General features: G+C 53.8%; 1 protein-coding gene across 2 annotated transcripts in view; it reads left to right on the top strand.

The window, feature by feature from the left end:
* The first annotated feature begins 6,593 nt into the window (after positions 1-6,593).
* NSF (N-ethylmaleimide sensitive factor, vesicle fusing ATPase) overlaps positions 6,594-14,541 on the top strand; it is an 88,154-nt gene continuing 80,206 nt past the window's right edge. For both annotated transcript variants that reach the window (XM_051640367.1, XM_051640366.1), the window contains exon 1: positions 6,594-6,633. In XM_051640367.1, the coding sequence (XP_051496327.1) occupies positions 6,622-6,633 (12 nt within the window). In that variant the 5' untranslated portion in view covers positions 6,594-6,621. The remainder of the gene's footprint in view (positions 6,634-14,541) is intronic.

Here is a 14,541-nt window from a genome sequence, read left to right on the forward strand (position 1 = left end):
TCAGTGCTGCTCCAGCAGCAACTGCCAGCTCGGAACGTGACCTTGGGCTACACGAGACAAGGAGAAAAAAGGGGTAGAAGGACATAATTAGACAGAGACCTGAGGGCTGCAGATTTTATACCAGCATTCACTTATCACAGATTCACGGAACTTTAATTTACCTGTGGATTTTCCACCACCTGAGTTCTCCAGGAATTAATTACACAGAATCACGGAGTGTCAGGGGTTGGAAGGGACCTCTAAAGATCATCTAGTCCAACCCCTGCCAGAGCAGGATCCCCTAGAGCAGATCCCACAGGAACACATCCAGCAGGGTTGGGAATGTCTCCAGGGATGGAGACTCCACCAGCTCCCTGGGCAGCCTGTCCCAGGGCTCTGCCACCCTCACAGCAAAGAAGTTTGTCCTCATGCTTAGGTTGACCCTCCTGGGCTCCAGGTTGTGCCCATTGCCCCTTGTCCTGTCACTGGGCACCACTGGCAAGAGTCTGGCCCCATCCTCCTGCCACCCCCTGGAGATATTGATCAGCACTGAGCAGATCCCCCCTCAGCCTCCTCCTCTCCAGGCTCAGCAGCCCCAGCTCTCCCAGCCTTTCCTCACAGCCAGATGCTCCAGCCCCCTCAGCATCTCAGTGCCCCAGGCTGGACTCTCTCCAGCAGCTCCTTGTCCTTCTGGAACTGGGCAGCCCGGAACTGGGCCCAGTTCTCCAGCTGGGGCCTCCCCAGGGCAGAGAAGAGGGGCAGGAGAACCTCCCTGACCTGCTGGCCACGCTCTTCTTGATGCCCCCAGGATGGCATTGGCCTTCTTGGCCACCAGGGCATGTTGTTGCCTCATGGTCAGCTTGCTGGCCAGGAGGACCCCCAGGTCTTTTTCCCCAGATCTGCTCTCCAGCAGGTCACCCCCTGACTTGTACTGATCCATGGGGTTTTTCTTCCCCAGATGGAATACTCTACCCTTGTTCTTGTTGAACTTCATTCGTTCTATGCATTGACATTAGAGCACTTTCAGATTTGCCTTTATGGAAAAGGTTAACCCACCAAATACAAGGAATTCACAAGGTGTTTAGAGGCAGAGAAAGCCCAGATGAAGAGGAGACCCAAATTCTCTCCAGTTCCACCAGCTGATCTTCCAAACAGCTGAACCACCACAAAGGAGCATCAGCCACAGAAATGGGAGAATTATCATCCCTTTCACCAGCAGACAAGTCATTTAGCCTTCTGCTCATCACTGCTCCTGTCGCATAGTTTAAGTTACATGAATTGCCTGGATGTGCAATTTCAGATTTTAGGAACTAGCGTTTTGCTGTAATACACACACTGGGAGCTACAGTGGAAACCTGCCCTGGTGGAATAGAAACAACTTCCACATAAGAAACACCCCTCTCCCCATCACCAACCTGGAAGCACTTGGAACTAGATGCTCAGTGGGAGCAAGGAATGAAAACAAAACAAAAAGTTAGGCATATTTTCTTCTTTTCCTCAGGAAGGTGAGGTACACATGGAAAATTTCAAGTTCAAATAGAACTGACTAACCAAAAAACGCTTTAGCTCACAAATAAAAGGGAAGCTATTTGCATAACAGTTAAATTATTACCATAGCAGCTCACTTGAAATGCTTATTAAATTCAGAAAATAGTTCAACTTTCACAAGACCAGTGTTCTGAAAAGCCTTCTGAGTAAGATCTTCTCCTGTAAAGATGTTCTTCCATAGCTACCTCAGGATGAACACAGACTCTACATCTAACATATGTGGCCTACAGCACAATCTTCCTTCTAGTTTACTCTGCAGTTACACTGAAGCATTAACACAGTTTTTTTTTCAGACACATTTTACCAACCTGTGAACAGGCAAAGTCAGAATTAGCGTGGAGCACAGCTTACTTTCTTACGCTAATTCTGCCACATTTTCTCCTCAGTTATCTTGTTTAGAAAGGCCACCTAGCACCTACATGGTCTGCAATGAAACACACAGGTAGGAGCTGCTACACATTTGTGACACCCCTCCCCCACCGCACCGAGCCACACACACTCATTTTCTGCCCTAAATGGAACTTGTTGAGGACACTGAAGTGTGTTTTCTGACACTCAGTTTAACCGTGCTAACTACCACAAGACAGGCCCAGCTCTAGATGGCCTCGGGCGGCCCCACACAGGAAGGCAACGCAGCACTAAGGAAAAACCCACTCGTGGCAGCAGCCACACCACGGCGGGGAGGGTGTGAAGCCTGGCCCAGCCTCAGCGCTGCTCGGTTACCAGATGAAGCCCCGAGGCCGCCTCGGCCACCCGTTGGGTTTCTGACAGGAAGAGCCGCGCTGCGCTGCAGGGCCCAGCCCAGCCCCAGGCCCGTTCCGGCCCCCCGCCGGGTTCCCGACAGGCCGAGCCGCCCTGCAGGGCCCGGCCCGGCCCGGCCCGGCCCTCACCTCCATGGGCGACACCGGCTACCGGCGGCGCGCGGGGCCGCCCCTCCCGCGCGCGGCCATGGCGGGACGGCTGAGGCGACCGGCGACCGTTGGGCTCGCGCCGGGCCAACGGCCGCCCCGCCCGCGCAGCCGATTGGCCGGGCCTCGCGCTGCCCGGCCAATCAGGAGCCGCCCTGCCGCCACGTGCCGCCCCGCGCCGCGTGACCCGCTGGCTGCCCCACGCGGACACCAGAAGTCGAGAGCCTGTTGCTGGCCTGACGGCTCCGGGGCTGTATCGCTATTGGCCGCCGCCCGCCGGCTGCCAGCCAATGAAAAATCACCTCGCTCACCCTCCCACCAATGAGCGCCCGCGGGCCGTTGCTCACCTGGAGGCGTTGCCGGGGCAGTTGAGGCGGGACCGGCCCTTCCCGCCCCAGCTCCCGGGGCAGCGGGGCCGGAGCGCCCGTGGGAGCCGAGCGGCTGGCACCGGCACCGCCTGAGCAGCCCCGGGCCCTTTCACCCCTCAGGGCCTGTCAGCGAGGCTGCCCTCGGCTCCCTCCCGCCCAGCTCCTGCCGGGGCTGCCGGAGGGCTGGGGCTGCGGGAGGGCAGGGGCTGCCGGAGGGCAGGGGCTGCCGGAGGGCTGGGGCTGCCGGAGGGCAGGGGCTGCGGGAGGGCAGGGGCTGCCGGAGGGCTGGGGCTGCCGGAGGGCTGGGGCTGCGGGAGGGCTGGGGCTGCCGGAGGGCTGGGGCTGCGGGCAGCAGGGCGTGCTGGGCTGCGCCAACAGCCCAGGGTGCCCCGCAGCCCCAGGGCTGCTGGGCTGGAATGGGAAACCACAGCAAACCTGATGGAAGAGGGAGCCCTGTTCAAGAAGTGGGGTCTCTGCATCGCCAGCTCTTGTTTAAGATACTTCTCATCCTTGCTGCTGGCTTAGATGATCTGTCAAGCATGAGAATATTGCTGTTTTCACTCAAAAGGACTAAGGAAAACCTAGAAGCCCTGAAGCCAAGCCATACGCTTGTTTTCACTTCTCAAGCTTTTCACTTCTTAAGCTTTTTTTATGGAAACATCACTTTAGCTGCTGTCTCTATTTAGGCAGATAAAGGCAGATCACTTCATGATGGTAGAGGCATACATTGGCATGAACTGGGGCACTGGTGCTGCGGTGCAGCTCTCAGAGCCTCCAGCCTTCTCACGCTCTCACTCCCAGCCGGCAGGTTCACAGGGAGGTCAGTGGGGCGAGCCCGGGGGTCGGATCCCGGCCTGGTGCCTGCCCAGCCCCACCGCCTGGGACTCAGGATGCAGATGTTGTGTCTGCTGGAAGCCAGAGGTTTGGCAGGAGCAGATCACGGGCACGCAGAGGGCTGACAGCACAGCTGGTGGCTCCACGGCGTGCGCTGTCCCCCTGCTTCAGCCCTCCTTCCCTGCCCTGGGGACGGGCTGGCTGTGGGGCAGAGCTGGGGGCTGGCTGTGGGGCAGAGCTGTGGGGCTGGCTGTGGGGCAGAGCTGTGGGGCAGAGCTGTGGGGCAGAGCTGTGGGGCTGGCTGTGGGGCAGAGCTGTGGGGCAGAGCTGGGGGCTGGCTGTGGGGCAGAGCTGTGGGGCAGAGCTGTGGGGCTGGCTGTGGGGCAGAGCTGTGGGGCAGAGCTGTGGGGCAGAGCTGTGGGGCTGGCTGTGGGCAGAGCTGTGGGGCAGAGCTGTGGGTCATGCCCTGGCGGAGGCACTGCCTCAGTTCAGAGCCCCCCGAGGTGCAGTCCTGTCACCCGGGCAGACATGTCCCGCTGGAGATCAGGCCCAAGCCGGGGCTTCTGGGCTCCCCTTTGCTCCCAGGTCTGAAGAGGAATTGACATGACCTTCACACTGGGTCTGGGGAGGTTTCCTTTCCACTCTCTCCCCCCTACCTGGAATGGTGCAACACCATTTCCCCCCACTGAATGGGGAGCCTGGCTGCTCCAGCCTCACTGTCCCCTCAAGTCACCATTTCCCTACAGATTCAGAGGCTGCATCTTTTTTCTGCAGAAGCCTCCTTCAAGGCCTCACAGCAGAGATTTGGAAAGCTCAGAGCTGCAAGAATCCACCCAAAAGGGAATAATTCAGCCGCTGCTGGGGGTGCAGCAGCACCAGGCTCCTGCAGGGTGCACCAGTCACCTCCTCAGGGCTGAGGGGTGATTTCCAGTATTTAACAACTGCTTTTCCGAGATGTTTCCCTGATATGGTGGTTTCTGCTAAGGAAGGGACACAGTTGGAGAAACTCCACTCAGCTGCAGCATGAGCAGCAATGGAACCCAAATCCTCCTGAATCCTTGCCCTGTTCTGAACTGCCCACGACAGGTACAGCCCTGGCCTGCAGTGCTGACCCCTCTGGCCCACCGTGTCGGTGTCCCACAGGTTTCCACAAACATTCCAACTGGGTTAGAGAGGGTATTGCTGCCTGTTGAAGGCAACAAACTAGCAGTTAAAATCAGTGTTGATATTTTAAGATGATGTCAGAGCCCTGGGCAGGAGGGTAACGTGCCAGGCTCTGTCGTGCCAAGTCTCACTCCCTGGATCGATCTCTGGGCTGTCACAGAATCGCAGAATCATCCTGGTTGGAAGGGACCTTGGAGATCATCAAGTCCAACCATAACCTACATCCACCAACCATAACCTCGTCTACCCATTCAGTGCTTAACTCATGTCCCTCAGCTCCACATCTGTGTTGATTTTCAGCACTTCCAGGGATGGTGGCTCCACCACCTCCCTGGGCAGCCTGTTCATGTCCAACCACTCTGTGGGTAAAGAAATTCTTTCTAATATCCAGTCTAAACCTCCCCTGGTGCAGCTTCAGGCCATTTCCTTTGGTCCTGTCATTATTCACTTGAGAGAAGAGCCCAAGTCCCAAATCTCCCAAACCTCCTGACCTCACAGTTCGCTCTGGAGGCAGAATTGAACCCTGCTCTGGACTCAAGTGTTTGCTGCTGTCCCCCCTCAAAGCAAAGTCAAGACTAATGACTCCAACTGGAATCTTGCTCTCCCACAGAACATTTCACAGGGGGATGCAGCTCTGTCAGTGAGTTACTTTAATCTCTCAGCAAGAGGCAGTTTATCCAGGATGATCTGTTGCTCTTCAGAGTGAAGAACTATTCAGATAAATGCCCCGTTGGGTTCCAGATGCAGAGCTTTGGCTGCAAAAGTTCAGTAAGTGCCCAAAGGGCCCAGGTTACAGCAGCCCCAGGAGAAGAGCTGCAGTGAGCAGGACACTGTTGTGGGCAACCAGCTCCCGAACCTCCCAGCCCCCCGCCAAGGGCTGAGGCTCACTGCTGGCTTTGACATGTGCAGAGAAAGGAGAAGCAGCTCTAAGCCTCTTCTGTGGCTTTCTGGCTCACATAAACCTGTGGCTTGTAGCACAGAGCATAAAGCCCTGCCCTTAGTAGGAGCCAGTTACCACTGACAGGACTAAAGGGAAGTCCCCGTGTTACTGGGGGCGGCCAGAGCAGCCCCCCTGAAGCACCCGCTGCGCTGACACGCGGCCCCTTTGGAGCAGTTGGACGGGTCTTACGGTCCCTTCCTTGCACAAAGCGCTTTGTAACGCGGCTCACCGGGCGCTGCTCGGGCCTCCGTGCCCCGGGGCCCAGAGACGCGCGGGGTCCGGGGGCTCCGTCCCCACCCGGCCCGCGCAGCGCGGGGCGGGCACGGGGCACTGACCCCCCGAGACCGCCCCGGGCACAGACCGGCCTGGCCTGGCCCCGAGCGTGTCCGCAGCCCCCGGCCCGCCCGAGGCCGGCTCTGCGGTACCCGGGCTGAGGGCGCTACCGCCGCCAGGCCCGCTACGGGAGCGCCCGCAAACCCCGCACAGCCCCAGCAGCCCCGCACCGCAGTCCCCAAACCCCGCACAGCCCCCCCCCCCCCCCCCCCCCCCCCCCCCCCCGCAGCCCCCGGCTCCGCCTCCGCTCGCCCCCCGTGAGGAACCCGCGGCTCCGCCCACACCGCCGCGCACGGCCCAACCGGCCAATCCCAGCAGCGCTTCCAGCTGACGTGCCGCAGAACGCCCGCCCCCCCTGCAGCTAGACCAATGGGCGGGCGGCGCTGGGAGGCCGCCGAGGGTGGAAGGGCCAATCCGAGGCCGCCGGCCGTGTAGTCTCCGCCCCGCTGCCTCCGGGCCCCGCCCACCCTCCCCAGGGCGCCTGCGCGGCGCCGCCCCCTGCTGGCCGCGGGTCGGGGCTGCGGCGCTGCGGGCCGGGAGCGGCAAGATGGCGGGGCGGGTAAGTGAGGAGCGGGGCGGCCCTGCTGCTCGGCCCGGCCCGGCCCGGCCCCGCCCGCCTCTGCCCCTGCGCCGGGCCCGGGGTTCGGTGACGTCCTGCAGCCCCGCGGCCGGGGTGGCCGCTCAGCCTTTGGGGAGGGGGTTTGGGGTCTCCTGAGGGTGCTGTGAGGCTGTGGTGACCCCCCCAGTGGTGCCGGGGGCCCTGAGGGGGCTGTGAGGCCGGGGTGAACCCTTTCCCTGTGGAACAGGATTTCAGGGTCCCCCAGGGGTGCTGCGGGGATGAAGTGGCCTCTTGGTGATGTGGCGTGTGGGGCAGGCCCGTGGGGCTCCCTCAGGAGCACTTTGAGGCCAGGGTGACCCCTCTCCCTGGGTTTGTGCAGCTGGAGTTAGGGTTCCCGAAGGGTGTTGAGAGGCTGCAGTGGCTCTGCGGGATGCAGGACAGGATTTTAGGGTGTCCTTGGGGTGCTGTGATGCTGTGGTGACTCCTGGGTGGTGTTGGGTTGAGCTTCTAGGGCTCCTCAGGAGCACCAAGAGGCTGGGCTGACCCCTCTCCCTACGGCATGTGGGGTGGGACCGTGGGTTCCCCTAAGGGTGCTGTGAAGCCCTCGTCGTCGTTCGGAGCTGCTGGCAGGATTTAGGGGCCCCTAAGGGTGCTGTGAGGCTGCAGCAGCCCTCCGGTCCTTTGGGGAGCAGGGCAGGGTTTTAGGGTACCCTGAGGGGGGCTGTGAGGCTGCAGTGACCCCTCTCCCTGTGCACTGTGGGGCCAGGTCCTCGAAGGATGCTGTGGGGATGGGGTGACCCCTTGGTGTTCTGGGATGGGGCGCAGGGTTGTGGGTTCCTCTGAGGGCCTCCCTGAGGCTGGATGATCCCTGTCCCCATGGGATGTGTGGCAGGATTTTGGAGTCCCCTAAGGATGCTCTGAGGTGACCCCTCGGTGCTGTGGGATATGGAGCAGGTTTGTAGGGTCCTTTGAGGCCCCATAGACTCCTCTGCCTGGTGGGCACCAGCCGAGCACTGTGCTGGGACGTGGGTCCAAACTGTTAAAACACATCCTAAGGGTTGTGCGGTGATTTTATTATGTATTTATTTATAATAAAAAAATCCCTTCTCAGGGATGGATTAGGTAAGATCAGCCAGCAGCCAAAAAGGCCTTAAAATGTGAAGGACCAGTCTTGCCTGTCACATCACTTCTTGCACTGCCTTGTGTGTCCCCTCAGTTTCCAGAGGTCCATCTCCAGGTGCTGCAGGACGCAGTTGGGTTGCTGGTCTCTGATATCAGCTCTTGAAAGTCACATCTGCTTCAGGCTGAAATCTTCTGCCTTAGCTAAGCAGTTCAGTGATTGAGATCATGAGGAACAGGTTTTCTTTTGGTTTTTTTTGTATTATGGTTTGTCTGGTGGACAAAAGGACAGGTGGTGCAGTGATGTGGTGCAAAGCAGTGGAGGTTGGAGCCATGGGGAGGAATTTGGCCCCAGGACAAGCTGTATCTGCTGAGGTGCCACCTCTGAAATGCTGCTGATTAATTGAGAAAAAAATTCATGTTTAGTGATCTCTCTTCATAAGAGCTCTGCTTCTGTCCCTGCTCCAGATATCTGTTCTCACTTTCTGCCTTACACCTTTTCTCTTCATTTCACTCTTTGCTTGCACAGATCCTCCCCACTAACCTAGGAGAAATCTGTGTGTTTTGACTTAGCTTTTTTTCAGCATTTTGTTGCCAGAAATGGGAGACCAGTGTTTTCATCAGCCATAACAAACGTTGTTCTGAGACTCCTTGTAGCCCAGACCAGTCTGGCTGCAGTGGTTTTGTCTCACCCCCTACTCCATTTGTCCTGCTGCTACGAAACACCTGAAAAAATGTGCTTGTATTCGGCTGACTTGGAAGCCTGGTGGAGGAAAGGGGGGATTTATACAAATTTAAGTGAAAGACTGAAGCTCCACTGCCTTGTAATGTGGCTGTTCAAGGTGGGTGATCCTTTCCTTGGGTTAACAGGAGGCATCTTGCTATTTGGGGTTTTCATGATTTGTCTACAAATATAATTGTTGCAGAACATCAGATGATTTAATGCTGCAGGGAGAGTTCTTGCCCAAGTGTCCAATACCATTTCCTGAGCCTGATCCAACTTTGCAGTGTGTTGGATGTTGTAAATTAACACACAAGCTGCCTGCTGGCTCCAGCCTGCAGGTGGGATGGCAGGAGCTGTGAGGAGGAGGTGGGGGTCAGGGTGGGCAGGTGACAGCACATGGTTGGGATGTGGCTTTGGAGCTGCTGGGACCCTTGTTGTTATAAATAAGGAAGAGCAGGTAGGAGGGTGGGAGTGTGTGATACCTCTAGGTACAACAGGGGAGCTTGGTGCTGCCACACTGCTGCTGTTCTGTTGTCAGCATTTTGAAAAGGTGCTGAAACCTGGAGAACGGGTGGAGGAAGATTCAGGGATGACTTCTGGCCTGAGAAGATATCCTGCAATGCAGTTCAGAGCTCAGCCTCTTTTATTGGACTCCTGTGATTTGATTTGTGCATGTTTACAGTTATCGAGAGAAACAAATTGCTTTCCTGCTGTAGAAGAGTGACAAAGCCTTTAAACTTCTAGTAATGTTTTAAATAATTTAGACAACAGATAAGCCAGCTCTTATTCAATGTCTAGCACTGTTTCAGGTGTGTGACTCCACTCCCTTAATTGCACTGGGTTTCCTCAATCACAAGGAGATGTGTTTAGCAGTAATTGAAGTTTATAGGAAAAAGAGTTTGTGATGATGAGAAGTAATGGCTGTTTCTGGTATAATTTATTCTGTATCTGTTTCTGTATCATAATCATCAGGCCTGCAAAAATAGCACTGAGCTTTGCCAAAGCATCAGCCAACATCTACAGAAGAGGGAAGGGCATAAAGCTGCCTGGTTGTGTCCATAGCTGGTTATGGATCCCTTGTACCAGGACTGAAGCTCTGGAAGTTGACTGGTGCTGTCTGGAGCTAATGGTTTTGAACCTCATTGGGAATAAGTTCTCAAAGGGATGTAAAAAGGTCGGGTGGTTTCTGTGCCTTCTTCCAGCCAGTGTCAAGCTGTTGAATCAGAAGGAGCTGGGCTTCTGCTGGACCAGACTGCAGACCTGTGCAGAGAAGGGGTGTAGGAAGCTAAGCAGCTCTGTGTGGCTGCAGCTTTGCTCATGCAACCTGGGAGGAAGTCTGAGATTTTCAAGGAGGAACTCGTGATGGATGAACCCCATTGGGATGAATATTGATACAGGAGCGTGGATGTTGGTCATGATCCTTGACAGAGGCTTGTGTTTTTCTTTAAGGACTATTACATTTTGTCATAGCTGCAACTTGTGTAACAGTTCGTGATGTTTAGAAATAATAGCTGGTTTAGGTGGTATAAATGGTTTAATACTTTAAAGTTTCTTTATTTGCTATTTGAGTCTCATTTGGATGGTGTTGCCGCTAGCTCAGTGACAGGAGATGCTTGTTGCTTCTCAAGGGAGATTCACGTCTGTATTGGGTTGGAAATGATTTTACTTTCACTCAGGTACTCTTAGACGTTGGGTTACCTGCAGAACTGTGCTGTAACTCCTCTAGAAGGGTCTGTGACTGGAGCACAAAACATACTGCTGGTGTTTGTTGAAATCAATGGCACATGGAGAGGGTAAAGAAGCAGCCTGAGGGACAGGCCCCCCGGGGGCTTCGTGATGCTGAAGACCTTGCTGGGCTGACATTTATTCTATTGTGCTCCTTGCAGTCACTCCCAGAACAGTTGTAGGTTGGAGAGTTTGGTAGCAACTTTGAAATCATGAGGGCTGGAGTTTGTTTCTGGGTTAAAGCTATAAAGACTGATTTCTGCTAACATATGGAATCAGCCTTCAGAGCTGCAGCCGTCAGCAGACAACTAAGGAAACATTTGTGTATTGATGTGGTACTGATCCTTCTATCATCACTGATCTTTTTTTAGTGTTTCCTAATATGTAACATAGAGAAAGAGGCTTTTAGCTATGTTTTAGAGAAATGGAAGAAAACTAGATCTGAATCTAGTTTTCTCCAACATAAGAACCTCCTGGAGAGAGTCCAGAGGAGGCCACAGAGATGATGGGAGGGCTGGAGCAGCTCTGCTCTGGGGACAGGCTGGGAGAGTTGGGGTGCTCAGCCTGGAGAAGAGAAGGCTCCAGGGAGACCTTAGAGCACCTTCCAGGGCCTGAAGGGGCTCCAGGAAAGCTGGGGAGGGACTTGGGACAAGGGCAGGGAGGGATGGGATGAGGGGGATGGATGAAAACTGGAAGAGGGAGATTGAGGTGAGACATGAGGAGGAAATTCTTGCCTGTGAGGGTGGTGAGAGCCTGGCCCAGGTTGCCCAGGGAAGCTGTGGCTGCCCCATCCCTGGCAGTGTTGAAGGGCAGGTTGGATGGGGCTTGGAGCAGCCTGGTCTGGTGGGAGGTGTCCCTGCCCCTGTCAGGGGGTTGGAACCTGATGATCTTGAAGGTCCCTTCCAACTCAAACCATTCCATGATTCTAGGAATCTCTGTTTCTAAAATCTCTTCTGCTGCTGTGTACCTATCTTGTGAAATCATCACACATAGACTTGTATCCATCTTAGAGGACTCCTGCATTATACAGACCCATGCTAAATTATTTAGAATAAAATTCTGACAACCATGTGAATGTTTGTGATCATGGGATTGCTGACCTTGTCATCTTTGATTAACTTGAATTTATTGCTTGGCTCAGTGTTGCAGCTGCAGCATGCCCAGAGCTTGTGCCTCAAAGACAAGGCAATAGGAAGGTGTCTTCATATCCAGGTTTGGGGTGCTGGTATGTCCCACCTCTTTTTATTTTTTTCTCACTATGAACAAGCCAGAATGACTACAGTTTGTTCAGATTTTTTCTTAGTAGGAAAAATGGAAGAATCCTTTTGAGGGTAATTTCAAGTGAGAATTTCTGAAAGATGATTGTTTTAATTTTTCAAAGCACAACAAGATCTCTTTTCCTTTCCTCAGTTCTGTGTCCTGTATCAGAGACCACAGAGGTCATTCAGGAGAAGAGCCTGTGGTTTAGGAGATGCCCTAGCAAGGAATTTGGAGCATGTTCTGTCATAAAATCAGCTCTGCTCGAGTACACAGAAAACCAGTCCTTAGAAAATAGTGGTATTTATTTGTTGCTAAGTTGCTCACCAGGAAGGATGTGGTTTTTAGTGGAATAAAATAATATTTGATTCCTTTCTTTACATGAAAATAATAATAAAAAATATCCTTAAGGCACGATTTGTTCTTTTTCTTTTTTTTTTAATTATTTTTTTGATCCAGGAGTTGGTGGAGCTTGTCCAGATGCTCTCACAAGTGGGAGAGGGCACAGGCTTTAGGCAGACCTGGGGCAGTGGGTGCCAGCTGAACCCTTAGCAGCATGACAGACAGTGTTGGTCTTGGCAACTTCAGCATTTTTTGGAAGGAGGAGGCTCAGAGTGTGGTCTCTAGGTGAGGCAGCCATTCCCACTGCTGTCAGAATGCTGTCTCAGGTCGGGGAAGTTCTTGGAATTATAGGGGTTGGAAGGGATCTCTGAAGATCATCAAGTCCAACCCCCCAGCTGCAGCAGGAACACCCACGGCAGATCACACAGGAACGTGTCCAGATGGGTCTTGAAAATCTCCAGAGAAGGAGACTCCACAACCTCTCTGGGCAGCCTGTCCCAGGGCTCTGTCACCCTCACAGGAAAGAAGTTCTTCCTCATGTTGAGGTGGAACTTCCTGTGTTGTCACTTGGTGCCTTTTCCCCTTGTCCTGTCACAGGCACCACTGAACATAGACTGGCTCATTCTTGACACCCACCCTGCAGGTATTTGTAGACATTCATCAGGTCCCCTCTTCTCAAGAGTAAACAGCCCCAGGTCTCTCAGTCTTTCCTCATCAAATATTCCAGTCCCTTCATCGTCCTTGTAGCCTCTGTTGGACTCTTTCCAGTACATCCCTGTCCCTCTTTAACTGGGGAGCCCAGTTCTCTGATAAAATTCCATCTTCAGAAAATTTTGACCTCCAGGAATGGGAGAGTTGTTTTGGAGAAGATCTGAGAAAAATTCAAGCAAGGAATGCAGGCACTGCAGTGCATAGGATTCTGTGTTGAAAGCTTTTCTATTAGTCTGCATTTGAGGCAGCTGTTTGCTCCACACTGGTTAAATCAAAGCTGAATACCTGGTTCTTCAGGCACCCTCTTCCCTGCTACTGCACTGGCTCATCTTGCCTGCATATGTGTCAGTTACTAAGTTCAGGAAGGTCAAATGTGTGCAGCATAAAAAGATTTAACGTGTTTCTCAACTCTCCTGGGATGCAATAAGTGAATGACCTTCAAGAAGAAGATCTGGAGTAATTTATGCTCTAGAGGTGTGTTAAGTCACAGGCTTTTCCTGTGCAAACTACAGAAATACTTGCAAGGTGGTGAACCTTGAACACAAATGGTTTATAACAGGGTGATGTTTGATTTGTTGGTCAGTGTCCTGGAGCAGTTTAGTGCTAGATACAGCCAGGGCCTTATGAGGAGAGGCTGAGGGAGCTGGGGCTGTTGAGGCTGGAGAAGCGGAGGCTGAGGGGAGACCTCATTGCTCTCTACAGCTCCCTGAGAGGAGGTTGTGGTGAGGTGGGTGTTGGGCTCTTCTCCCTGGTGACCAGAGACAGGATAAGAGTAAATAGGGTCAAGTTGCACTAGGGAAGATTCAGGCTGGATATTAGGAACAATTTCTTCCCAGAAAGAGTGGTGAGGCCTTGGAACAGGCTGCCCAGGGAGGTGGGGGAGGCACCATCCCTGGAGATGTTCATCAAACAGGCAGACGTGGTGTTTCAGGAGATGGTTTAGTGGTTGGGGGTTGTAGGGTGGGTGGTTGGGCTTGATGATCTTGAAGGTCTTTTCCAACCTTGATGATTTTATGACTCTCTGAAATGCATAGGGACAGCAGCATCTCAGGCTTTCTTGTTCCTGCTGCCATTGGATAACTTTTCTAAATAAATGGGAAGATATTTGCATCCATTTGGTGTCCTCAAAGGGAATGTGTCAAAATCCTCTGACTTGCATCCTTGCTGTGTGATGTTTCCTTCCTTTAATCATTTTTGAAAGAGGTTTAGATGAAACACAACACGTAGCAATTCCCTGTAATTAATTGTTGATCATCTTTGCTCGCTGAAGAAACGTGAGGCAACAGCCACTTCAAAAATGGGTGTGTTAATTACAAACACACATATTCTGGGTCGTTACGACTTTATTGGCAGGTGGAGTTGATGTTCATGCTACACTGTAAGGAAACAGCTTCCTGTTTTTATAACAGCAGCACAGGTGCAGATGTATTTTTCTGAAAGAATTTGACTGGTTGTATTGTAGAGAACTGGTGTAGAGGATGATTTGCCTGGCAGGGGAGACACCGTGATAAGGCAGGTTGTTTTCCCCAGGTGAGGCTTATCCCCTGCACTTATTTTTCAGAGGGACCTGAAATCCACGTTTGGATGCAGGCTGGATCCATGTGTTGAGGCTCTGCAGACCTGGGCAGTCTGGATTGTTGGGCCAAGGCCAATTGTATGAGGTTCAACATGGCCAGGTGCTGGGTCCTGCCCTTGGGTCACACCAACCCCAGGCAACTCTCCAGACTTGGGGCAGAGAGGCTGGAAAGTGCCCAGGGTTAAAGGACCTGGGGGTGCTGGTTGACATCAGCTGGATGTGAGCCAGGGTGTGCCCAGGTGGCCAAGAAGGCCACAGCATCCTGGCTGGTACCAGGCGTGGTGTGGCCAGCAGGAGCAGGGCAGGGATCGTCCCCTGTGCTGGCACTGGTGGGGCCAGACCTGGAATGCTGGGGTCAGTTCTGGGCCCCTGGGGACAAGAAGGACAGTAGAATTGGGTTATAGTTGGACTCGATGATCTGAGAGGTCTTCTCCAACCAGAACAATTCTGTGGC

The sequence above is a fragment of the Apus apus genome, chromosome 25, assembly GCF_020740795.1.
Source record: "Apus apus isolate bApuApu2 chromosome 25, bApuApu2.pri.cur, whole genome shotgun sequence".
Taxonomy (NCBI): Eukaryota; Metazoa; Chordata; class Aves; order Apodiformes; family Apodidae; genus Apus; species Apus apus.